The sequence below is a fragment of the Hakea prostrata genome, chromosome 7, assembly GCF_041222555.1.
Source record: "Hakea prostrata isolate BN-2017 chromosome 7, UWA_Hpros_2, whole genome shotgun sequence".
NCBI classification, from domain to species: Eukaryota; Viridiplantae; Streptophyta; class Magnoliopsida; order Proteales; family Proteaceae; genus Hakea; species Hakea prostrata.
Genome location: NC_142606.1, coordinates 9,899,303 through 9,923,603, shown reverse-complemented (window position 1 = coordinate 9,923,603; position 24,301 = coordinate 9,899,303). Strand labels below are relative to the sequence as shown.

Here is a 24,301-nt window from a genome sequence, read left to right as displayed (position 1 = left end):
TCGTATTCTATTATATTCGACGGGTTAATTCGGATAATATCCTATCGGTTTTCGAACGGATGCTATCGGTCAGATGATAATCGAATAGTTATTTCTTAAGTAAATTCTTATAAATAAACATGAATACGAGTTTTTGACTACCTGTTGACAGCTTTACCATTTTATTTTTAAGGATCAGGTTAATTAGATAATTTAATTAGACGGATAATAATCGTAGGAAATGAGCATTACCATATCTGCATCCTATTAGTAAATTGAACGGATTCAAATACTGCAAAACGGATACCAACGCTAATTCGAGAGCAAATTTCGATTATCCATTTACACCCTTAGATATGAAAGAAGATCTGAAAACCATGCCCAATGTAAAAAAGCGATCATGATAGACCAAATCAGTAGACAAGGGCTTGAATGTCTTTCTCTTCCCAATTCCTCTTTCTTTTTCAACTTTGGGGGTCTTAACCCAATAATAAGAAACTGACTTTGCACATAAAACCCATTTGGGTTAGAAAATGAAAATGAAAATGAACAAGCATAAGATTTGCACATCGGGCCAAGTTGTCTAGCAATGTTTCTTTAAGAAGTCAGAAAGATAGAAAGATGGATGAGCGAGTGCAATGGATGATGGCAACTGAATCATTCTTATATTCAAATTCGTTAGAAATCGGTGGGCGTGCAGATACCTCCATTGATTAGGTAAAATAAGGCCCACGTATCTCTCTCCACCAAACACTGTAATATGAAGTATGAACGAGTTAATCAAAGCATATTTCTTGGACAACTACAAGTTTATTTTAGAATAATTTTAAATTCTATAAAAACAACCCCCCCCATCCCCTTTTTTTCCCTTTTTTTTTTTTTTTTTTTTTTTCCCCCCCCCCCTTTTTCCTCTTTTCTTTCTTTTTTCTCCCCCCCCCCCCCATTGGAAGAAACTTTGGATTTTCATTCGACATGAGGACAAAGCCAGGAAAAGCTGTTAACACCTCATGAAACCAATACAAGGGCAAGGGAAAGCCGCATCACAATACACTACATGGGCTCTATAAAATGACTGATTCAAAGAAATTCTGACAACTACAATTACTCTAAACATTATCATCACAAAACCTCAATTCCAATCATAAACCCTAATCATTACAACTTTGCAGCGGGCGATAAGGATTGTTGTCTGAAATGAATTCTTGTATGCGCTGATCATGGTGATCATAAATATCTTTTTTCATTTATCTTTTCCTTATCTCTGTACTCATTGGGAAAGACAATACAGGATTGGTTGTTTGCGACCCTGAAACTCATTTGCTGTGGTTGGGTTCACAAATACTATGCAATCGGTGCAAGGACTTCCCCTCCTCCCTTAGTTTGGAAGGCTCTTTTGATAATTGTCTCAGCCTGTATTTAAGAGGATCTTAAATTTTATGTACTGCTGACACAGTAATATCAGCCTCTTATGTAAAGGTAATAAGACCAACGAGATCTGTTTAAACCTTATCCCTCGAGCCTATGGGCCGTTGCTCAGATAATAATAACCGGCACCTCTTAGTGAAGAGGTCACCGTTTCAACACTTCCTGTAACATATGTAATAGTCTCCACCCTTAATATAAAGCTATCAACTCCAAAACAAAAAGGGAAGATTAAGAATACCATTGACTCACACATCATCACATGCACCCAAACTAAAATCATCCAACCATTTCAGTCATCTCACCCAATTTTGCTCGTATAAGTTAGTCTCACTTGCAGTGGCCTAACGTGTTAGGCAACAGGATCGACTGCAAGCACCTATACTCTGCATATTAAAAATTTCGATTCCTAAAAAGTTCAGAGGAATGAGTCAAGTGATAGTGCGAACTCTAAACCACCCACAGCCCACTCCCCTCAAAATGGGGGGGGGGAATAATAACAAAAAGAAATTACAACACTACATTATACTGCAAGATCTGAGAAATCAGAAACTTTAACCGAGATACTTCACTTGTATGCCCATTGAATCACATCACATATATTGTTAACTAACAATAGGGCTACGGAAAATAACCCTGAAAAATCTTCTTCAACTGCCCCTGCTCTCCTATTCTTTTAAGTGCTCTACAAACTTCTACAGCTAATCTGCAGGGATGAAGGTAAAGGCAACATTCCAAGCACACTAACAAAATAAAAGTAGGGGGAGAAAAATGGAGAGGAAAGCGAGATATCCAACAGAACTTTCAGGATGTATATTCCCATTGAAAGCTCAGGTTTTCAAAGGTGGTTACCATGTAAGATTCTTCCAATTAAAACCTGAAAACTCCAGCGCTCCTTTCATTGGTGACATGTATAGGATTCAAATCTTCCACAAACACCACTCTACGTGGATCCAGTATTTGGAAATATTTGTTGAACAGCTTGGGGAAGGTTCAACACAATCTCAGCATATGCTGCAAGTTGGGATAGGGAGCAAGCAACCCAAAGATGTGTTACCAGAACATCTATAAAAAGATAATGAAAGTTATTTGTAATATACACATTTCAACTAGAAGAACCAAACATGCAATGAATTCAATACAATGTGGAATGTACAAGTCACACAGATCACATGAGCAAATCTTTTTAGAAAGCCATTCTGACAGTCGAATAAGATTCTGATGGTTGAATGCTCATGATGATTTAAAATGGTACAGATACAGTATATAGTGTCCCCCAACCTGATTGTTAGTCCACCAAAATGCTGTTGACATTCTACTCTAGACATAATATCTTAAATGAAATTTCTTAGATACCCCATGAAGTGTCGTATGATTTAAAACCTTTTACTTCCCCCCCCCTCCCCCTTTTAAGCATGTAATCACACACAATTTTCCAAGCAAAAATACTAGTGTCATTTCACATGCATACTCACAAATGTGCATAGAAATGACACCTTTTGCTAGTGATAAAATGACATGTCACTTGCAAATTATTTTTGAAAATCCTTTTGTACCCCTAAAAGAACTTTTAGGTATAAGAAAAAAGGGCAACAAAAAAGGTGGCAAGTTCAATACACCTACAAAGGTGTCATTCACACTCCTCTAGCCTGAAATTTTCAGATTCAAAATAAATTAAAAAAATAAATAAAATTAGAACCTTCTGGTAAGCTCATAGTTCGCAATGCATCCTCGGCATAAGATAACCGAGCTGGGCCAGACTGAGATCCAGGCATTCCAATTCCTTTTCTGTTCATCGGTGTTTGCGTTGGTGGTGATTGTTGTGCTGGTATTGATGTCATCGTTTCTACTGTCGAAATCTTTTTAGATGAATGAACAGGCCATGCTAAGACTCTGACTCGAGTTGGGAGTACAGCGACAAGGTCTGCATATCTAACACTGACTGTCACCCTACTGCACAAGGAAACAAATGCTTTTAAGATATAACAAGTAGTGAGTGTTACAAGGATATCAACACTAATAGTAGAGATGCCTATCCTTTTTCTGCAAAAGAATTGAGGGTCTCATAACAAGTACACACATACAAAGTATGGCAACATGTCGACTTTCAGCTTGTGGCATGAATGGCTGGCAGATACAAAAGTTGCTTACAAGAATCTGCTCAAGTAAAGCAACTATCACTAAGCCAAAGACCTTTGATGTACTTTCACATTCATAAAGTATATTTTCTGAGGCCACTAATTTTATATCAACAAACGAGGAATTAAGATTCAAGTACCATCTGATACTGGGGACTGATGAAAGAAAGAACTCATTTCAGCCGTGGAAGATTAAAAAACAGCATATGGAAGATTAACCTTTACAGATTTGGTTGTTAATGAAATGACAAACATAATAATTGACAGAGGACGGTTAGAACAGTGTTTGGGCGAGAATGAAGTGGAACAAAAAAACGGTAAAAAGGCTGTTCACCACAGCTTAAAGAACTTCCATAAAAGAAATAGGAAATGTGAAAGCAAAAACAGAAGAGGAAGAAGATATTCACTTAGGAATCCACCAACCAGAAGATTGTATTTGGAGAAAAAAAATAGGTTGAGAGGAGGAAATAACTCACTTAGGTCCATGTTCAAGGAAATTATGATTTGCAGTACAATACATTTAAGTGTAGCAAAAAATTTTCATTCACTCTATTATATAAAAAGCAAAATGTATACCAGGAAAATAAAATATCTGATACTTTCTACTTCTATAAAGCATAAGTTCCCAACTACCAAGGTATTGAACCAATAGACTTATTCCCCCTTTTTAAAATTTCTAATTAATTGTTATCCTTGGATCAACAAATCAGGTTGGATCCATGCAGAATGACCTGATCTTTCTCATGTAAACACTTGTGGGTACAACAGAAAAAACAGTGAAAAAGAAACTTGAAGCTATTCTATTGATTTTCGAGAGACAGGTCCCAACTCAAATTGGGCCCATGAGTTTGTTTTACAAGAAGAAAGGTAGATAAGGGCACAATCCCCAAGAACTACTGTGCCCAGTAGGAAGGCCCACATAGGCATCAAGAATCCTTAATACAGATGAGATGTTCCTTAATACAGGTGCCAAATTCATGACGGACAAAACATTAGGGGATTGAGTATCAAGTACCGATAGCGAGGATAACAAAATATGAATCTTCACATAGTAGACTCCAGTTCACAGCAAGATGTGGGCACATGGGCACTGCCGCAGGTCTTACAGCAAGCAACAGTCAAGTTGCAAAGACAAGAGTAAGGACCCCTATGCTGTGCGTCGACCCAGAGGGGGACCACTACCTGTACTATTCCAAGGTATAGTTATGCAGATATGTCACCAGACTGCGCTGCTTTTATTAGCAATAAGCCTAGAGTCAGGTATTATACATGTTGGGCCTTTGATCATTATGGATTTTAAACTGCCTAGGTAAGTATTTCTCATTCAATTGAGCTCTAAAATGCTTGGGTAAGCATTTTTTTTACTTGGGTCCTATTTCATCTCACTCCACATATTTGGTGCGTTACCATGGTAACTCATCTCTCTCAATTGTTCTCTACCATTCTATGGCTGTCCCAACCAGCTTCATACAAAACAGTCTCATCTTTCTATGATCAGGTAAACCATACCAGTCAAAGCAATCATCTAAAGCAGAAATCAAACAAAAAAATACCTGGGGTTCATGTATACCATCCAAAATTTTGAAATCTAGTGTTAGATGTCTCCTACTTCGTGCTGCGGGTGCTAGGACCTCCAGTGAAGTAGTCTCATGTACTCCAAAAACTATGTAGTTGTAGATCTGTTACAAGCTCTTTTTTTGACTCTGTTATCCCTCTCATCCAGGGCATCCTTATGTCTGTTATATCCATTCCTGCCCTCCCACTTCCCATTCTTGGGAGGAACATGAATCTGCGAGCAACCCAATATCAACACTGGTCAAGGGGGAAGTTACTGTCCCTAGTAGCATTAGATTGATCCAGGGTTTGTAATCAACTAATCCGTAATACCTTGGGTTCTAGCTTATACCTCTACCCTCTCAAGTATCAGTATGAATTTTAGCAAACGTCTGCTTAGTGGCAACTTGAGCTAGAATATCTACTGGAACTCTGCTAGGGTAGGTTCTACCATTACTGTGATACCACTTTGATGTAGTCTTACATGAGATCAAGGCTAATTATAACATCTCAAATAGCACCAGCCCAACTTGAGCTAATTTAAGGTCTAGGATTTAAGAAAACCCATCCAAAAATTATAAAAACATGAACAAGGGAAGCAGCAGACGGGGATGAAGTAAGAACAGAAGAAAAATTAAGGGAATCAGAGAAGAAAGATATACACAAAGCTCTGGATGGGGTTGAAGTAAGAACAGAAGAAGAATTAGGGAAATCAGAGGAGAAAGATATATACAGAACTCCAGACGGCATTAGACAAACTCCCATTAAATTTCTAAATTCAAATCTATCTCCAACAATAGGATCACAGGAGTAGACGCCATTTTAAAAAAGAGAGGGGAGGGAGGGATAATATTCCTAATCTGAAACTGAATAGAGTTCAACTCTTTTTGGGACTCTACAACTAACACTACATCTAGAACCATACTACGACTCTGAACAGAATTAAACAATAGCAAAAAGAAAACTACAAACTTAAGCTCTAAAAAACATCCAATGTCTATGCAAAACTGCATCAACCACTCCTTTCACTTAAAAATTCTTTTATCTCAAATGTAGGCAAGACATTATAGATTAAAAAGCATATAAAACACATATCTGAAGGTCACCCATGCACTTCGAATAAGCATCCTCAATACTGGCATCCCATCTATAGTATGGCTAAATATGACAAGACCATCATTTTCATCTTTGTACAACACCAAGCATAATCAAATTAACAAAACTAAATGAAACTCCAGATACAAGAAAATTAAGTGACAGGGACAGCACTTACCAATCATTATGATCCAGTAAAAATTCAATTATGTGATAAGAAAGGCTATGGTATAGGTCCTTAATCTGATTTCCATACAACTCCTTGATAAGGCAAACCTACATGACATTAAACAACAATTATGAACATGTTACAGCAATTTTAGCCAGCCGAAAGAACATACAAAACTGGGATATAAGCACAAGTAACACCTAAGTAAAATCATTGAAATAATAAACTGCGTTAGGAAAAGGCAGGGAAATCACCCAAACAGGGATTTACCCCGTGCCAGGGGCGTAATATGTACATAGGTCACACATATAATAATGCCAGTTTGAAGACCTACATCTGCAAAAGAAATCCCAAATACAGCCCAAGAGGTTGCTGTGCAGCAGTAATAGTAGAACTCCGTGCTTGGTTTTTTAGTGAACTCCTTGGTATACACATGAAATCAACCAGCACAGAAAAGGCAAAAAAAATTCGGACTCGGTTGTTACAGATTACATTGTCGGATTGGGAGGTCAAGTTGAGATTGCGACCCCTAATCTGAATCATGCTTAAGACCTCCTTGAGACCATATAACTAGTCTAAGAAAATAATTCTAATCATAGGTGTTCTATTATGCAATCTAATCACAAAGACACAAAACGTATTCTTCCCTTACTGTCTAAGTAGTCAAACAAGTTAATTTCGTCCCAATTGGAACCAGTTAAATTAGGACTCACTGGGCTATCTTTAAGTTCTTGTAGAGCTTTTTTCATAATAAGCTAAAAGGACCAGCTGTTCCACTCGCACACAAAAAGAAACTTTGTGCAAGCTAACAGTGACATCTAGTATACCAAATCAAACTACCAATTTCATTTTGTGTTTTTATGTAAAGGTTTTAGCATATCTTGAGATGCATAATCAGGGTTTCCTTGAAGTTTCAAGCCAAAATTGGACGTCAAATGAACAAACTAAACACAATTGAAACATGCAAGTTTTGGTTGAATTTTGGTTAAAACCTGACATAAATCCCAAGATTGAAACCAAACTCTCAAACCTTGCTGTAAAGAGACCACAACCAGCTCCTCCCTCCCCCCACCAAAAAAAAAAAACCCAACCTCAATATATATTAAAAAAGAATGCAAAAAGATAAAAATCTGTTACATGAGCTTCCAAAGACAAAAGTCCATAGAAGCATGATATAATAGAGGACTTGTCTAGGCAAAGATACAACAAGACAATCAACAAAGATGCAATGAGGAATTCTAAACAGTGACTGCAGGATTTTCCCACAAGCAAGCAATTTGCAACACATGACCTAGCTTGATACATATCTAAATTATCATCATATATCAGACATAATTTAAACACATTGAGTTTATATAAATGATATCCTAGATAAGGATGCCAAGCAAAATCCCCCTCCCACCCACCCCCACCCCCACAAAACCCCCCAGGACTTTACATGCCCTAGAAATTCTATTCACTGACATTCAGATCAACAATCACAAAGAACAGAAATCTTGCTGAAAGCTAGTTAAAGAAAGAATACCAGTATACCTGTTGACGTCTGTCCACATAAGCCTGCAAAAGGTCTCCAACGTAATCAATGAATTTCTGAAAGCAACTCATTTAGGATCAGCTGAATAAGGTTTTAAGGAACGTCACCAAGATCCATATGAAAAATCTTTTGGAAACAGAAAATTTTGCCGGGGATGGGGAAGTAGCACTACGATAAATCTGAGCAACCAACCCTACCATTGCATTCGAAGAAAGAAGATCATTTTCTGCTTCTCGTATTGGTAAGAAGAAAGGAACTGTGTGTTCAATGACAGTCATTTTTTCAAGAAAAGACTTGCTTTCAAGCACACAATGGTATAACTCACACGGTTCTCCTGCAAAAAAAAAATAAATAAATAAGTAATTGGAAAGTTATCCAGTTTTTGCACAGATAGATCATCCCTTGACCCATCTTATGAAGGATAAACGATAGGACAATTTATAGAGTCTTCCACTGTGTTAGGATTGACCACTTTATGGCACAGTGGACAATTAACTGCAATCTTAGGAACCTAAACAATATCACCTGAGAAACAAGCAGAAGCACAGCAGAGAGAACATGTTAGAAAAATACGGAACTAGTAATTGCAAGCTCCTATTATTTTCAATATGAAACTTCTTTTGCTTGACAAAGAAATCTGGTAAAAATGAGCAAGCAGTAAGAAGGATGCTCCAAACCATTGTAGCTGAAAAGCTTAACATTGATGGTAGTTCCTTGTGAGACCCTGGTCTTTTGGAGGACTTAAAAAGGTCTACTTTGGGACCAATATAAAGAATACAATTGGGCCAAGCAAGAAGACATTCTACAAGAGTAGTAACTGCTATCTCTTACCATGATTTTGGACTTTTTGCAATGAGAACGTTTTACTAATGTTTGGGTGGAGATGACTTGACAACTGTTATATCTTGGAACTGTTATATCTTGGATCAGTTCATCTGAGGATACATCATGAGGTGTTTTCAATATCATGAAAACAGAAGAAGTACTTGCATCTCAATTCAATGGATCATTCCAATGGAAGCCAAGATCCACAAGTGACATGATATATCATCTTGCTAGATGAAGCGTGGGAAGACTCGGGTGGATATGATAATTTTGGCATTGCACTCCTCCCTCTATTTAATAAAACTTCTGTTCATTAATTGTTAGTTAAAAAAAAAAGTTTATCATAGAGAAGAGCATCATTAATAACAATAAGTATTTCACTGTGCAAAACTATGACAATTATTTTGAAGAAATATAAAACACTTTCTTCTAAGCCCAACCCAAGTGCCTACTTATTAACTCCATCAACAAGGTTGTTTGGTGAGGAAGGTTTTAAAAATGAATATTGAAGGCTATAGGGTCCAGGAATTAAGGAAAATAGAATTATGAAAACAAGGAAAGTTGTTCAAAAGGAAATGTATGGTTGCAAGGCAGAAAATCTAGAATTTCAATTGGATAATTATCGGCTTCTGACCAAAATTCATTCAATTACCAAGCAAGCCAGACAAGTTTATCTGTAAAGCAGTTTATATGTGGATAATTCATGGGAAGCACAGATAGATGAAGCATCACATTCGGGAACATGCCTCACAAGACATCATTTGTCCAGGTTGACCATTCAAAATAATTTTCTTACCGGCCAAAAGCTCAAATTCCAATAAGGATTATCTATATGGATAACTAAGCCGCAAGACAGGACAAGTTTAAGACTGAACTTCATATTTTGATGCTTGCTGGAATGTTGCTGACCAGGCGCCTGCAATGGGTACAGATGACAAAGAAATAATAGGAGAGAACATAGCAGTAAGACAAAGGACTGAAGGAAAATGAAGAGGACAAGAGAGACAGTAGGACAAATTACAAGAAAGGGAGAAAAGATCAATAAGAAAGAGAAGGGGGAATTAATATACTTGCACACTCCATTACAAGGCCAAAACAGCACCAAAGGCTTCCACTCAAAGTCTGGAGGGGCAATTTCCCTACGCAACCTTAACCTAGCAGTTTTTTATGGGAAGCTTTTTCGATATTGGGGGGTGTTGGTTATACATTTATATATGTACTAGTAAAAATGCATGTGCAAATGCACGTAATGGTGTCACTGCGGAGCACAGTTTTCAAGGCCTGGAACCAAACACCATTTCAGAAACACTGAGCTGCCATGCATTCTACACCTTTTGCAAAATTCGAAACACACCACATTTCTTCCCCCGAAAAAAGGCCAGTTAGTAAAGGAATCTTGGATTAACTGATTTGAAGTAAGATTCAAGAATTTCAAGAGTTCTGACATCCAAAACCAAGGTCTCAGCAACCGTTGGAGATGGTTCTTCAATATAAGATTAACTGATTTGAAGTAAGATTCAAGAATTTCAAGAGTTCTGAAATCCAAAAACAAGGTCTTGGCAAGTGTTGGAGATGGTCTAATTTGGGTTTGATTCACCAGAATTTTAGGGGACATGCCAAACTTTATCGACAATTTATGCGAAACTCTATGAAAATTTTGAAGACAACTGCAAAATCCTTTGACTGGGAAGGAAGTCCAATGGTAAAAAGGAAAAAAAGTTACAATCTCCCAGAAAAACTACTTCCATGGTACAAAGGAAAAAAGTTACAATCTCCCAGAAAAACAAAGAAGAGGAAGAGGCTTATCAATAAAAAATCTATCAAATTATTTGGACTTAAATCTAAATTCTTTATTTACAGTTATATTGTATGCAGTCTCTTTAGAGGAAGTCAGGATGGTTTTATTTGGGAAGGTGAACAATCACGTAGTGTGATTTGATTACAGTTTTAGATGCCGTTTGAATTCTACATATTTAAATAATAAATATGTGAATTATACTTAATATTAGTTAATTATCAAATAACATAAGTCAAAGGGTATTTTTTTAGGGAAAAATATAACCATTATTAGTGACTTATGCATGAAAATCTCAATTTTGGACATCATTTATTATTGATTTAAAGGTCTATTTGATTAAATAAATAAGGCTATTTAAATAAACGACAATGTAACCACATCCTTTGGGTTCATGCTTTTATAATAGTAGTATGATATGATAATAAATAAGATGTACAATCCAAGTAATATATTGATAAATCGGCACTCAAATGTCCAAAGCTATAATAGGCATGAACCTCGAAACAAACTTCTCCCTTAAATTAAAATAATAATAATAATAAATTTTTTGCTAAAATCAGTTAAGGGCTTGTTTGGTTACATGAGTCTAAAGATTTCAAATATCTAGAGATTTCAAATCTATGGAGTCATAATTCATAAAATATCTAGAGATTTCAAATCTAGTTCAACGAGATTTTGTGAATGCGCAAATGTTTAGCACTTTTATAGTAGAGGTGATCACCTCATACCCAAAAATCTACAGATTCACGTTTTTAGTGTAAAAAGATGAATCTCTAGATTACATGAATCCAGGGATTTTCACAACCAAATGAGTATAAATCTCACATTCATGAATCCAAAGATTTGAAATCCCTGGATTAATGTAACCAAACAGGCCCTAAAGAAAGCCAGAAATAGTTGATAAGATCAACCATGGTCACACAACAGCTTCAAAATCTAGAAAGTAGTTCCTCCATACATAAACAAAATCCAACATGCCCTACCGTCCCATTTTTCACTCTCTTCTGCTTTATAACTTCATCTTGTTGGACCAGAAACCATCGGACTGGTTCTTGTAGGGTTTGGGCTTCCAAAGTCTAGCATGTTGGTCAAACTAATCAGGTGATACTGCATCAAACCCAACTCCTACCGCACACACACGCCTACCCATCTGTTGCACTTTCAAATGGACAATGATCCTAGCAAACTACTTTTCATGTAGGTGAGAATGAGATATCTTTCCTTGTACAGAATTGATCTCATATTGCCGTCTTTCCCTTAATACAATATAATATTGACACAATCTATGGAACTGATCCCGTATCCCTCTATTTCCCTTGATATAATCTTGACACAATCCTAATAAACTACTATGGTGAGAATAAGATCTCTTCCAGAATCACATGATAAATCACAATCATGAATTAGACAGATCATGTTGACCTCTAGAATGAGATGTGAATTCAGGTAAGAATATATCTGCATCTTACTCGGCCATAACCCTTTTTGTAAGTGTTAGCAACCAAAGGGTTCCCAAGTGACAAGAAGGGGAAAAAAGTATTTATGAAATCAAGGCTAAATGGGCTACAATTTCTTCTTCTTCTTCTTCTTCTTTCTTTTTTTTTTTTTTTTTTTTTTTTTTTTTTATATTAATTCTTTACACCATGGAACCAAAGTATATTGCATAAAAACTGTAAAACATGGAAATCAACAAACATTGAAGATCAACAAAAACTTTTGTGCCACAAGTAAACATCACCAAGTAAGATCAGGTAGACCATTGAATGCTGACTTTACCTGGAAAACCTTATAAAGTGCTGACTGTTTCTGTTTCAGCTTTTGCCTAGCATTTATAAATAGCTACCACCATTTCTTTCTTTCCAGACTTAAGCAAGTACTGGCATCTTTATGTTCATCAGCAATATCATTGGGACTGCAATACACCATTTTCACAAACACATCTATAATTTTCTCAAATTATCTATTGAGATACATTCAAATTCATCCTTAGTCTTCACCACTAAACTCATCATTAAGATCGCTTTAAGAGTTCCTCATCATCAAGCTGGTATCTGGATGTCATAATTGGCTGTTGTCCCCCCACCATACTCTTGCTACTTCATCCTCTTTCATTGTGATGCATCTCTCAGGCCGCGCACAAGAGTTGTTCTCCCCATTTTCTGGTACTTACATGTAATTCAAGCTCATGGATTATTTGTTTTGAGGATATCTCATTTTATGTACCACAGCATGCCTTCTGAAGCTGCTTAAAGATAACCACTTTTTGCTCTCTTAAAAACTCTACCTTCCAACCATTACCTCCTCCCCATATGATGGCATGGCTAAAACAATTTGTTGTTTTGGGCGGCATCATATTTTGTGCTTTATGGCAGTGTGTCAAGGAACCATGTCTCCTAATGGCAATTGACCACTCGTTTGAAGCAGAGTATTCCAATATGACATCAGCCCCCTCTTCCCTATAGCATTTGTCTGACTCAATAACTAATACCTTCATAATGCAAAGATGATGAATCCAACTTTTGCCTTCAATTCAACCAAGGTCAACTTCAACCCTGCCACATATTCCCGCAAACCTTTCCTGGTACGACTGTACTGCTTGTGGTTAGACGGACGCGAACAAAAGGAACAGGAACCATTAACACTGCTAATCAGATCATCATATACATCACTGAAGGGTCTGGACAGCTCTGCAACTAAAAGACTTGTACCTCTTGCTGAACTCAGACGACTATTGTTTTTTGGTAGAACTGATAACTGTTAGTTCACGGAAACCAGGAAGCTATTTAATGAGATCTGGTCGTTGTTTCCAACTTTTCAGAAAACAGAATTACAAAGGAGAGGAGAAGATAAGTGAGAAAGGAGAGAAAGTACTTATTAGAAAGAATATTCGAGGGGAAAAACTGAAAGACTGTCAGCCCTTGTAACAGGTTCAATTTCCCAGTTAAAACACTTCACTGCATCCACTCACAAACCCTCCATCCGTATTGTCTTCTCTTTACGCTGTTCAAACAATGATGTTCTAATGGCCTCCGCTCGAACTGATGGGTCACTAAGTTTGGACAACGGCAATATCCATTTGAAGAAGGCATCAAAATTCAAACCGTAATCTGATGCATTCTGGAAAGATGGAGATTCCCTTGACTCGTTTCCCTCCGTTCAAATCTACCTGGGTACTCTATTGAGGGTGCCATTTGGGTTTTGGGTTCGTCAGGTAAGGGTGCAAATATTCGTAGGCAGTAGTTGTGTCTCCTTAGGTTTTGAAGGGCACTTTGGTAAGGCTCTTCGGTGTGCATTGTTGTGAACAGGTGTATTTCATTTGAAGGGATAAGTTGTTTTAGTGGGAGGGTATTTTGGTCTTCTAAAAGATTTGCCATCACTAGATTGTATTTTGACTTTGATAAAGTAGTATGATAATAATAATAATTGGGTTTTGTGAACAAGTGACATGTCTATTCAAGGGGGTATTATGGTCAACCAAAATACATACCACAACTGTTTCAAGTTTTCCTTTTATAAAGTAGTATGATAGTATGATATATATTGGGGGGGAAAAAAGAGAGTACCAATACGGGTTGGATTCTTGACAGCTAATATCAATCTAAAATTAGAATCTACAGATAGCTAATGCAAAACTAATCACTTTCATCATCAAAAGAATATAAAAAATATTTTCTGAAAATTCTGATTCAGCACCAACTTCTTATACTTCTTTCTTTCCCCCTTTTTTTTTTTTTTCTTTTTTTTGTGTGGCCAAATGCAGCACCAACTAAAGGATCCCTTAACCACCTTTGAAACCTTACCAGCAAAAAATGTCTCATACTGTATGCCAATCCTTGCACCTTCCAAACAACAGATTACCTGCCCAAACAAGGTGCAACAGCCATAAGTACCTATATTGAAATAAGACGACGTTACTAAACAAGAAGGTAGCCATACAATGAAATACTATCAACAACAAAAACAATAGAAGGTGGCCAAAGTTGGCCGACTTGAATTTATAGGAATGAAAAACTTGCAACTATAACAGAGACTTCTTGCCCTACATGACTGGGGCCAGTATCATTGCAATAAAACTATAGAACTATAAAACATTCCCCTCATGAATCCCAGATGCACTCCCTAAACTGGCTGGACCCAGTCTCATATGGAGCTACAAATCACATTCAGCTATGAAGCCTTCATGAATGCTGCATCAGATTAAGATCACTTTACAAATCAACAAGAACCATAACAGCAGAAATTCCACCATATATTCTCAATTTAACAGCCCAACATGAGTCCTCAACCACCTACTATATAGATTTGTCCCAGCTCTCAAGCATCCAATTGCTTTTCTTTTCTTTTCCTTCTTTCTTTTTCTTTTCTCTTTTTTTCTTTTTCTTTTTTTTTTTTTTTCTTTTTTTTTTTTTTTTTTTTTTTTTTGTGGGTGGGCAGGAGGGGGGGGTTGAAAGCATCCAGTCGCTTCACTCCCATATAAATTTTCCCTTCCAAACAGAACATAGATGAAACTGCCCCTCATCTTTATTTATTGAGTTATTCATTACTTTGGAGGGCACATAGAGACCATATTAAGGTTTCAGCACCCTGGTTGGCATACTTAATTTACATTAAAATGATAGTCACTGACAGTTGTTAAGGTGGCACCTTGGCGCCCAGGTGCTTTGGTCGACATGGGTGCCTTGCTCACCTACTTGATCTCACCTTCTATTTGAACCCTCCTTAACACCTTGGTTGGTTAAGGTGCCATGACAACTATGGTCCTCTGATCCAACCATGTCTTCCCACACATACAAGAACCAGCTCCAAAAAATTTAATAAAAGATGAAAAAAAAAAAAGGAAACTTGCACCATTCTCCAAATCAGATATTATGGATCCAAAATGGCAGAACCAGGTCCATGTTAAAACTTTCACTGTTTTGTTTATCACAACCTTAACTCTAACCAAAACATGATAGGTCACAATATCTGAAAAACTGGTCTAAAGATACGAGTCCAGATGATGTTTGATTTTCAGAAACATGTCAGGAGAGACATTCTCAAGTTTGAAGCTAGGCGTATTGACTCCTAATAGTCTGAACCAACATCGTTATGAAAACAGAGCTGGGGCAAGGAAGGCAGGCAGACTAGGATCTCACCCCTCACTGAAGTACAATATAAAGTACTTGAATAATACTTTGTCCATGGTATCAGTCCAGGAATCTAATGCCCCCTGGCCTCTCTCAATGACAACGTTCTTGATAGTATGAAATACCTTTAGAGGTGGAAACAAGCTAGCTCCCAGAAGCTGCCTAAGCCTGGACTTCTGAAATCATTTCAATAGAACATATCAAAGCATTCGCATTCATTCTTCCAGCATGGCATTCTTCACTTCTAGCCTTCCTTCATCTACTCCTTCCAGCTATCATTCCTCACCTTCACATTCCTCCAGTCATTAAGCCCTTCTAATCAGACCCGATAGATGAACTGGGAACGCCATGGATCAAAGGGTCTTTCATTAACCTACTAGTAAGAAGTCATGAGTCTGAATCACAATTGAGGTTGATTCAAGTCCATAACCCTTGCTTTGCTAGATTATTGGCCATGTCATTTTGCTAAACCCGAGAAACTAGTCAAGAAGCAAGGAAAATGATAAGTCAAACTCCAAGAGCATAAACCATCCCCATACATTTTCACCATTTAAATCTTTAAAGGCAGATTATAAGGTTTAACTTTTATTGACTACAGCTTTTAAATAATACAAAAAGTCATCAACCCAAAATAAATAGAAGTTCACACTTAAGACAAGTCAATACCTTAGTTCCAACTCTATACGTAGTTTTCCCATGAAAGTGAGGATCTAATAACATGCTAGTTTCCCCTGGCATTGCCTTTCTGTCTGCCTCCATATGAACCTGATACACACCAGATTTACTACCAGATAACATGATTATGCAATAAAAGATAATTAATTATATGAATCCTAATTTTATGAAGAAACAAAACCATCAAGCTTAGGTACTAATTGCTATAATTCAAACTAAAAATAGAATCACCCAAAACATGTTATATCAACTATCATACTCCTCTATGTTTAGCTAAAAAATTGAAGAAATTAATTATAAGTTAATGTAGAGTGTTATACCCGCTCTCTAATTGTAGCTAGTAACCCATCATTCCATTGTTCACCATCCAAACATACCTCTGCGAAATAAGTTCTTATTTAGCAACGCAATGATTTAGTAAAAGCTACATAAAAAACAAATAAAGACACCAACCACAAAAAAAACATCTAAGAAAACAGAAAAGACATAAATCTGCCATTGAATAAAACATAGCTGGAGCAGTGCAATGATGGAATCTTAACATTTTCTTCTTTTTTTTAATTTTCCGTAAAAAGAAAAATATACAAGGAAAATAAACTTCACAATTGTAAATCTTTCTCCTCTTTTATTATTTTTTTTGGGCAAGTAACTTAACATTAGACTTTTGCTTCTCATTTCAACCCTCAAGTTAGCCGGAAGCCTAATTCCAAGATTAACAAAATAACACGAATATTCTCCAATCTCTAATTTTATAAATTCAAGCAAACTAAATAAAACTATCTTTATCTAGTAATAAACCCATTAAACAGGCCAAAAAACAGCCAACTCACCATAAAGTTGACATATGGTCCCCCACCCTTCAATCAACCATTTTGTTACATCAACTCTTTCCAAAAACCAACATTTAATCTTAGCCAATTGAATTTATAGTTATTTTATCCTTCAAGGGTCTTTATATCCTCCTCATTCCTACTCTGTGTTTTGTTGTTTCCATTCTCCTCATACAGTTCAAGGTCTAAGCATTTTGCAGAACTGTACGATGATTTTTAAATTATTATATATTTATTATAGTTGGGGAAACAGGTTAGGGAGAACAAGAAAACTCATGAGCCTTCCCTACAATACATTCAGATAGTCGTACAATCGATGTCTAGATGACACCCAAGCAGCGTTCGAATATTTGTCAACTGTGATCTATCATGGTTAAAGAGTTACTAGTTAAACCTACCATGACTTGGGCAGCAGGCACCATGAAACAAAGTTACAAAAACAGGATCCACTAGAAAGAAAGACTATAAATGCCATCCCACCGACCCACCCACCCACACACACACACACACCCCGGCGGAAGAATTAACCCAAAAGAGAGAGAGAGAGAGAGAGAGAGAGAGAGACTTTAGATTTTAGGAAGAACTAAACAAGGCCAATTAGATAAGGTAAGATCTTCATGGAATTAGGAAGACAATGAACAGAGAGAGGAGGGTGAGAGGGAAGGGAGCTCAGTTAGGAAGAAAAAATCCAAAACAGATATTGAAACAATAAGAAAGAGAAAGTGCAAAAACATATATATTTGAAGCACCACATCTACAGTCAACAAATTCCAAGCACCAATATAAACATTGAAGTTACCTTCAGTTTGGGCAGCTCGCGCAGCTTCAAATTCTTTGTGTAACCGGTCAAAAATCATCTTGTCAGAATCCCTGCAGAAATTATTATAAATTTCCCATTGGAAGCCTTGTAAAACCTCTTCATTCGAACAGAAAACATCTATTGTTCTACTGTATAACCAACACAGATGAAAACTGACACTTGCATGGTTATGGTTTTAGCACATATTAAAATAAACTCAAATGCAAAATCAAACTCTGGATGGTTAAGAGATTGATTTTTGGTGAAATTTGTAATTGGTTACTAATACATACTTCTTTTTTAATTTTTTTCTGGCAGATACACATAAGATGAACATTTGTGTGGGTAAGCATCCTTCCCTATTTGTAGGCAGTGGACACTCCTTCCCCCAATCGCGTCAGTACAATTTTAGGTTCTCGATAATTGTCAAGCATTTATTTTGAGGTGAGAAGTCACAGCAAAAAGACAAGTTTTATCACAACTAAATTGGGTCAGCTATATAGGTCCTTGCCTTCTGATCAGATCTACTCAAGACCATAGTATTTTTTTCACTTCTTGTAAGGTTATTTTAGGTCTGTGATGTAACCAGGCCTAATCAGCCCCCAAAGAAGGCCCAAGCCCATCCAGGGGGAGCCGAATCTGTCCAGAGGTAGAATGGTCATTTTCCTACCCCTGGATCGAGCCCATATTAGGTCAACCGAGTCCACTTTAGTTAAGAAAATTAACTTTGTTTTATTTTCAATTTTGGAGTCTTAGTTGTCGAGTTAATTTGGGTATTTGCTTGTTAGTAGGAGTAGTTAGTTGGTTAGGATAAGGGCTCCCTAATTTAAGGAACCTTATCTTAAAGTAGTTCTATTTTTAATCAAGTCCTATTTTAGTAAGTATTTGGATTCCAATTTCGTAGGGATTCATTAGTTGAGTCTAGGAAGGTTTGTGAAGGCTATAAATAGCCTAGTCTTTCATGTAATTCTTCAATTTTGAGCATTGAATTAAACTGAGTTGAAGAATTGACTTGCTATAGTCATGCGATCCCCCTTGGGTACCCAGTGGCTGGTTAGAGTGATCTTGTTTTCAGTTCTGAGATTCCATTATCTTCTTCAAGCCTCCACTTTAAAACTCCAGCAAGTTTCCCCACTCACAAGTAAATTTAGTAACCTTTCCACCCTTCCCCTGCATCTCCAGCCATTCCCCACCCAAACCCTAACCACCGTAGCCTCTCCCTCTCTCTTCCCCTTCCCAACGATACCTTATCCTACCCATTTAGGAAACCCTCAACCCCAGCCCCTTTCAGCCCCTTTTCAGCCCCTCTAGGATCACATAAGCATAAGGAACCCATCCCTACCCTTAATTCTGAAAATAAAGCCCAATTTCCCTAACTTCTGAAAAAACTGCACTTCATCTTCTTCCTTGAAATTGCAAAAATTTCAGAATTTTCCAGAAACCTGAATTTTATTGAGTTTTATCAATTAGACACTCTTCTAGTTGAAGGAACCACAATAGAAGACAGTCTGTTCTGCAAAACAAACCAGCAAGCTTAAACCCCTGTTCTGCCCTAGCCAAAACACCCTAGAAACCCTAATTGTGCCATTGTGCGTTAGTTCCATTCTAGTTCCTGAATATTTAACCCAAAAACTAGGGTTACATTAGTCTGCCCCTGCCTCTTTTAGTTCCTTCAATCTGAATTGGATCGCTCCTCCATACGGGGGCATCGAAAGGCCTCAGCTGAACAAAATCGTACCACCTCAAACGACTTTCTCGTAGCTTATCATTTATTAAAGTTATTCCAAAACAGCTCTAAGATGATCATTCTTTATGTTAACCTTCCTAGTTTTGCCACTCATTCACTTTAAAATCCTCATTTCTCTACAGCAGAACTCTAAATTCTTCAAGTATTGAGGACAGTCCACCATCAAAGGCCTACATCCAATATAAACAATGTACCTCATGGGAATTGTTATCAAGTTCTTTGACAACTCCTTCCAAAGAGCCCCACAGACCAGGGAAGAGATCTTGTAATATCCGCCAACACCAAAGAAATCAATGGCCATGAAAACAGAGAACCAAAAGAATGTCTAGGATTTGGCTACAGAAAAATGGTGAAAAAGGTGACTATAAACCCACTGCAGACACATCACAATGTAAGATGTAAACTAACCTTTATTCATCTTGCACAGAAGCACATAATAAATCTATTATCTAATTGGAACATTATGGCCAATAGTTGATATTGAAGTAAAATAGACCACTCTTAGGGTAACCAGAATTCCCCAACAAAGTATCAACAATTTTCAAAAAGAAATATTTTGTTGCAAAGCCACAAAGTCAAAGATGAGTTTTAGAAAATATCACAGGGAAAAGCATACCTAGAGAGACGCTCCTTCAGCTCTTCATGTCTTTTGAGGACATTTGTCACTGGTAGGAAAAATAAGCTAATTTTAAGTATCAAAAAGAACCAAAATTGAAATGATTTTATAAAGTAGAGACTAAAGAATAATCTGAGAGAATGTACATCTAGCTCGTGTACTCTCCAACCGCGTATCTTCCTCTTGCATAAAGTTCTACAAAACAAGAAGCAAAATTACAATCATCGATGGGAAGGGAGATAACCATGAAAGATAAAATTGAAACTTACTTTACTTCCTAGAGATTATAGCATGATAATGAAACCAAGGTAAAAACCAGGTGGGAGAAAAAAAATAAGAGAAGTTCACTGACTTTGCTACTTTCAAATACTAGAAATCTACAAACCATTAACTGTATCACGTCTAACAAGAATAATAGAATTGAAGCCTTTCCATTTCATGATAATAAAACTGAGCAAAATCTTTGACAGCTCAATGTATAAAAAGAAACTATTTGAGATTTTGGTTCTTTCTGGAACTCCATCCTTTCTGTCATGGAAAATTCAGCCAGACTAGACGGTACAAGACAACCACAAAAAGGGGGCAAATGTTGCCACATCAAACAAGTGGAGAAAAAGACTTCTTTCAAAACAAAAAAAAATCCTGGGTAAAACCTCTAATGAAAAGATGTATTAGGCCCAGTACATTTCACCTATTATAAAAGGATTCCTATTCAACGGTTCCAACCCTCCAACTATGAAATTGGTAATGTTAGATGAAACAACTGATAAGGTAAATAGAATCATTAATTTATGAGAGAGGGTTCCTGTCCCATCAGCATGAGGGTTAACCACCCACGCCACACCAATGGCAGAGCAACAAATGGTACCATCAACATGGGCCCCACTAGATCAGGAAGAGAAGAATTAATACAAAGGTTCCATTTGACCCTGTATATGGTACATTGAAGGTAAAAGAAAATTTTTGCGTGATTTATAACCACTTCCCCCCCCCGAAAAAGAAAAAAAAAAGACAAACTACGTCAAGTTTATCCATACAAGAGGAAATGAATCCTTACAACTTCTCCTCCTTTTGCTGAAAAGGGGCGTCCCTTGAATAGTTCCACATGCTGTAGGACATACATCACAGTTTCAGAAAAGAGGATATGACATTGTAGAGAAAAAGAGAACTGAAAACAGAAGATAAGAATAGCAACAGATAAAGATGACCAGATTAATCCAAGCAACAAAGTGTCAACACTTAAGAACACTCAAACGCAGAAACATGTTACTGACTATAAGCAAATTGATTCAAAATCTTAATCATACGCTGGAAAACAAAACAGTACAAGAGAAGTGCTTGGTCTAGTAAGAAGTCTAGTTCCTCGATAAATAAAAAAGAGTATCCCAGTGCACAAGGATCCTGATAGTACAGTGTCTGAAGGAGCAAACCTATGCAGCCTTCTACTTAGCAGGAGAGGCTGTTTCCAAGTTTGGAACCTGCAACCAATAGTTTTCAATAGCACAACTTAAACCATTGTGCCAAGGCTTGCCCACTAGTTAAATATGGAAGCCAAAATTAGCAAGTAACAGGCATTACTGATCAAGCAGCACATCTATGAATAAAAGATAAACTCAAAAATTTAACAAACAATAGATAAATTTTAAAAACCTGAATAGCTTTCTGCTTTAGTATTGAGTTCTAATCTAAAAGCAGGTACACAAAATGACTAATGTCAAACGCATTGAACCCAAATCAAGATTCTAGCCAAGGTGAATCCCTTGGGTGTGCTGCCGCTTTTTGTTGTCATCCAAAACTCCAAATATATAACAGACATTAAGTGAGAGCCAACCATTAGCAAAACACTTGGAAGACTTAAAGGCCACCGGATGAAAGTTCTAAACTGCTATGAAATCCCCAGGTGCTTTTGTACATAGTAAAGTTTGATGCCACCTTCGATTGTTACCGTAAAATCATCCACGAAAATGACAATTGAGGGGAAACAGGCCAATTATGCGTTGCTTACAGAACAATGAGAGAGCCATTCGTTGAAATTACCCTTTAGTAGGCCGGGCAAAGAGAGAAAATTCATATATTTAGGGTTTAACATAAGCTCTTACTAAGTGAGGTTTCTGAATTGAAAACCACTCCTAAGGTAAATTTGACTTCACTCCGTCAGAAATTATGTGATTTATGTACATCAATGAACGAGCGGCCACGTGAATTCCAGTATAATTGCTTACAAACAAAATTAATGTTTCAATCCGTCAGAAATTAGGTTTTTGTTTGAATTCATAAGCTTTTACACGAGAAAGGATCAACGAACCTTGCGGACAGATTCCCCTGGAACTGGTCTTTTCCTGGATATCTTCTTCATCGAAGATTCGTCCATGTCGCTCTCCATATCTCTGTGCCGGGAAAGACAATATTTTCAGGTGAAACCCTAGCACTAACTCAAACCCTGACTGAGAATCACTAGTCCCCGGCTCCCCGCGCAGAACGATGGCCGCAGAGGGAGTTTAAATCCATCAACCCTCAAAATTTTTAATCGGGCGAATGCTCTACGTACGGATGGACCATGATCGAAAAGTGAGCGCTTTTACGTGGCGAGGTTTATAATCTCGTAACGGATCGGTCGCTGATCATGACGGTACGTATCGGTCCTGATATCAGAAATCCGATTTCTTAGCCAGGAGTCGAGTGCTTGATTTGGGCCAGTCCAGCTTGAGTCGCTTGAAACTACCATCTTAAGGATATTTTGGTAAATTTAGGCCATCAATGTACCGAAATCATTGTTTCATTGTTTTGTGGTCACTGGTTAGTGTTGGAGTCAAGGTCATGGACTAAGGTTAATGTTAAATTATTAATCTAGGCCTATCTACCCTGTAGAGTTAGGTTTAAAATTAGGCTACAATTTCAAGATTGTGCTCGCTTCACACTCATCCATCACACATTTATGAGGGAGTCCGCACCAACTCAATGTAGTCAATGTATTGAAAAGTACAGCCGCAATCTCGTGAAATGAGAGATTATTTCGAAAACTATAGCAGTTGAAGGATCGATCCTTTGTCAAGGCCATCATTTTTTCTTTTTTTGGTCAAAAGTTAAGGCCCAATTCATTAAGGCGGTCTTGGACTTAATTGATGTTCTACTTCCCAACTTTGTGACTTCATGTAATTCATGCATGCAAAAACATGCAACGTAACGCGTGCTTACTATATAAGAAGTTATTTGCTTTAGTTATCTTAGGGCTGTTTGATTACATGAATCCAGAGATTTGATTCATGAATCTGAGAATTATACCCATTTGGTTATAAGAATTTCTAGATTCATGAAATCTAGAGATTCACCTTTTTGCACTAAAAATGTGAATCTGTAGATTTATGGGTAAGGGGTGAAATCCTGAAATAAGCTATACATTTGCACATTCACAAAAATCACGTCAATCAAATAGTTTTTTAGAATGAATTCATTGATTTCATTCCACAACCAAACATTTAATTTTATAAATTATGACTCCAAATATTTGAAATCTCCAGACTCATGTAAACAAACAACCCCTTATAGAATCTTATAGGTATGTGAGTCTAAGGAAGATGGAGGTTTGGGATTTAAAAACTCATACCACATAATAGGGCCTTATTAGGATAGAGTGTGGGCTGAATCATAGTCCTTTTGGGCCTAATTTATGATAGCAATCTACTAACCAAACTTGGACTTTATAGAAACAAGAATGAGCAATTTGCTGAATGGTATTTCTGCCCTCCGATGCTGTTACAATCAAGAAGACAAAGTTGGCCTTGTATCCTAGAGAGGGTAACCTAGAATGGGATGGAGCTGCAAATGGCAAATTTACGACTAAGTCTATCTATCATTTGTTGGAGAATCAAATAGAGGCCATGGCAGCAAGTGATGCAACTTCTTCAAAAAGACATGCTTGGCATGATATACCTAAGAGGGTGTGGAGGAATATCTTGAGTTGTAGGACACTCCCAACAATTAAAAACTTCATGTA

At 37.1% G+C, this 24,301-nt stretch overlaps 1 protein-coding gene across 5 annotated transcripts; it reads right to left on the bottom strand.

Moving 5' to 3' along the window:
* Positions 1-1,071: 1,071 nt before the first annotated feature.
* On the bottom strand, positions 1,072-22,850 carry LOC149009607 (centromere protein O). 5 transcript variants are annotated; one of them, XM_089160390.1, is made up of 14 exons: positions 22,613-22,689; positions 21,738-21,785; positions 21,365-21,415; positions 20,454-20,502; positions 20,308-20,356; positions 17,945-18,015; positions 16,636-16,694; positions 16,307-16,405; positions 14,315-14,372; positions 8,089-8,225; positions 7,891-7,947; positions 6,367-6,464; positions 3,101-3,354; positions 1,073-2,415 (listed from the first exon to the last, which is right to left on the bottom strand). In XM_089160390.1, the coding sequence occupies exons 4-14, from the start codon at positions 20,494-20,496 to the stop codon at positions 2,345-2,347; spliced, it is 996 nt and encodes a 331-aa protein (XP_089016516.1). In that variant the 5' UTR covers positions 20,497-20,502; positions 21,365-21,415; positions 21,738-21,785; positions 22,613-22,689; the 3' UTR covers positions 1,073-2,344. The 5 variants fall into 5 exon arrangements, with proteins under 5 accessions (XP_089016513.1, XP_089016516.1, XP_089016514.1 ...); XM_089160387.1 differs by lacking the exon at positions 21,738-21,785 and having other exon boundaries at positions 1,072-2,415; positions 3,101-3,351; positions 22,613-22,850; XM_089160388.1 differs by lacking the exon at positions 21,738-21,785 and having other exon boundaries at positions 7,891-7,914; positions 22,613-22,850.
* Between the last annotated feature and the right edge of the window lie 1,451 nt (positions 22,851-24,301).